The sequence below is a fragment of the Tasmannia lanceolata genome, unplaced genomic scaffold (genome assembly GCF_043159265.1).
Source record: "Tasmannia lanceolata isolate RefF3 unplaced genomic scaffold, GAP_Taslan_0.1 ptg000034l, whole genome shotgun sequence".
In the NCBI taxonomy this organism is placed as follows: Eukaryota; Viridiplantae; Streptophyta; class Magnoliopsida; order Canellales; family Winteraceae; genus Tasmannia; species Tasmannia lanceolata.
In genome coordinates this window covers 588905-591254 of record NW_027518711.1, presented here as the reverse complement: position 1 = coordinate 591254, position 2350 = coordinate 588905, and the positions used below count along the sequence as shown (strand labels likewise).

Below are 2350 nucleotides of genomic sequence, written 5' to 3'. Positions count from 1 at the left end.
TAATACAGACTAAATATGACGTTCCTGAAGACAACAAGCCGTATGTTATAGCAGACCTTGGGAAGAAATGGCGGGAATGGAAGTCAACCCTGAGGACTAAATACTTCCTCCAAAATGAACCACCACCACCTGGAAGCGTGATCCCGTCAGAATATCAAATTCTATGCGACTTTTGGAACTCTCCTGAAGGGCAGATAGACAATATTACCTCCTGTATTATTCTCTCCTTTAAAATATTATAGTTATATAACTATTTATTGTTTTCACACTGCAGAAACTTTGCGCAACAAATAAGGCAAACCGAGCCCAACAAACGATAGCACACACTGCCGGCTCGCGGAGCTATGCAAGAGTGACCAAGATGGAGGTAATTTCAGCAACCTTTTATGTTGATTTATTATCTCTTTTTTTATATTGATCACTTGCTGTCATTATTGAAATGAGTACAGTTCAAAGCTAAGAAGAAAATGCCGAGCCGTGCAGATACGTTTGTGATTACCCATACGAAAAAAGACGGGGAGGCTGCAGATCCTAAATCCAAGGAGATTATGGTATGTTTTACATAATTTGTTATTTAGGTCAACAATTTATATAACTTGTCATTATTTTCCCTCATATTTTTCAAGGCAAAAATCAAAGAGCGTCAGGAGCAGAATCCCGAACCTGAATCGAGCGGGATCCCTTCCAGAGATGACCTCTTCGGCCAGTTAATGGGCGAAGAGACACGTGGTAGGGTGCGTATGCTTGGGTTTTTTGCTACTCCCTCTACAACATTGGGCACTGCAACTAGGCCTCCTCAACCCCGAGGAAACAGTTTGCATCTTAACACGAAAATGGCCCAATTAGAACAGGTGAATGCAATTATGGCAGAGGAGCTGACACAAGTGAAACAACAAATGTCGCAGATCTTAACCCACCTCCAGGGCGTCAGCCCCAACTACGTAAGTTTTTCACTATGTCCCTTAGGACTAATACGTAAATATTTCATTTCATACATTTATTACACTATCTTTCTTAGCAGACTCCCGAAGATGGTTTGCAGTCGCGAGCTAATGCACCTTCCTCTTCCGGCAGTCATGGATTACGATCACCCTCCTCAGACGAGGTATAAATCTGTTATGTAAATTCTGACTTGATATTTCGATCATCTACATAAGTCATTAATTTTGTTTCTTATAATGTTGATAAGGTTGTTTTATTGAGTAAAATACGAAAGGGAGTTCAAGTGGCAAGGGGCATTTTTCTGAGCAGAGATCCGAATGATGAGGTTGATGATTTGCCGATTGGACTTGGTCCAAATCGATGTCGTATTTGAGCCGGAGGAACCTTTGCTAAAGCCATCCCTATACCTCAAGACTATTGGAGATGCAGCGGGAGCACCAGTCGCTTGGCAGTCCTATCTTGTAAGTAAATGACCAATGAAAATTTTACCACTCCTTATTTTTGCTGCTATTAACTTGGTGTTTCTAATTTATTTTAATATTTTTTTGTTTGATTTCTTCTTGCAGATTAGACCAGCTCATATTGCTTGAGGCCGACCTCTACTATATGTTTTGATTGTTTTTCAGTTTCATAGTTGGTTTTCAGACTATATACCTTTTGTTGCATTGTAATAGACATTTTGAGTTTGTAAAGTTTCTTCGTTTATGGACTTTTGTATATCTTCTTCGTATAACGGGTCTCTTACTTTATCTAGAATTAAAACTTGTGCGCATTATATTGCTCGTTTGCCTATTTTATTGCTATGGTGTTACTGTTTAACTTTGAGGCTTTGGTGGTTTTGAGTAGATACCTAATTACTGAACAACAAATGTGGACAAGCTTGAGAAGGTACAATTCAATCAATTTTGTATGTAATATTGCCTTATTTGTCTTCTTCTTTTTATTTATTCACACATAATTTTTTTCAGGAGTTCGTTGTAGAGCTTGCGTGCCATGACTGAAATGAATGGGATGTAATGTTCTACAAGGTAGATGCGGATTGGACCGGCTACTACCAAGAAGAATGTCGGTACTCAAGAACTACAATATCCTGCAAAAGGTGTGCATAGTCACGTGCAATATTTTAGTTACTTTGATTGTGGTTATGGTCCAAATGCTGGCATAAAAACATCTACTACTATTGAACATATTTGCCTGCTACAATCTGAAGATGCAAAAAATTCAATTTTGGACTCTTTTCTGGAAGTATCGAGAAGGAAACTTGAGCTGAATTCACAAAGTGCTTGTTTCATCTCTGAGGGTGAAAATTCTAAGGTAAGCTGATCTTTAGAAGCTTTCATACAGCCAAGGTAATAAATCTAGCACTAAATCTAGCGCTATATGGCACATCATTCTGAGGTAAGCTAGT

At 38.8% G+C, this 2350-nt stretch overlaps 1 protein-coding gene across 1 annotated transcript; it reads left to right on the top strand.

The window, feature by feature from the left end:
* Window positions 1-361: 361 nt before the first annotated feature.
* On the top strand, window positions 362-1315 carry LOC143859576 (uncharacterized). Its single transcript, XM_077370227.1, has 5 exons — window positions 362-367; window positions 450-551; window positions 627-941; window positions 1022-1105; window positions 1190-1315. The coding sequence occupies exons 1-5, from the start codon at window positions 362-364 to the stop codon at window positions 1313-1315; spliced, it is 633 nt and encodes a 210-aa protein (XP_077226342.1).
* Window positions 1316-2350: the final 1035 nt, after the last annotated feature.

Coding starts and splice junctions, on each gene's coding strand:
- LOC143859576 (XM_077370227.1), top strand. Junction 552..626: donor CTAAATCCAAGGAGATTATG/GTATGTTTTACA, acceptor ATATTTTTCAAG/GCAAAAATCAAAGAGCGTCA. Junction 942..1,021: donor AGGGCGTCAGCCCCAACTAC/GTAAGTTTTTCA, acceptor CTTTCTTAGCAG/ACTCCCGAAGATGGTTTGCA.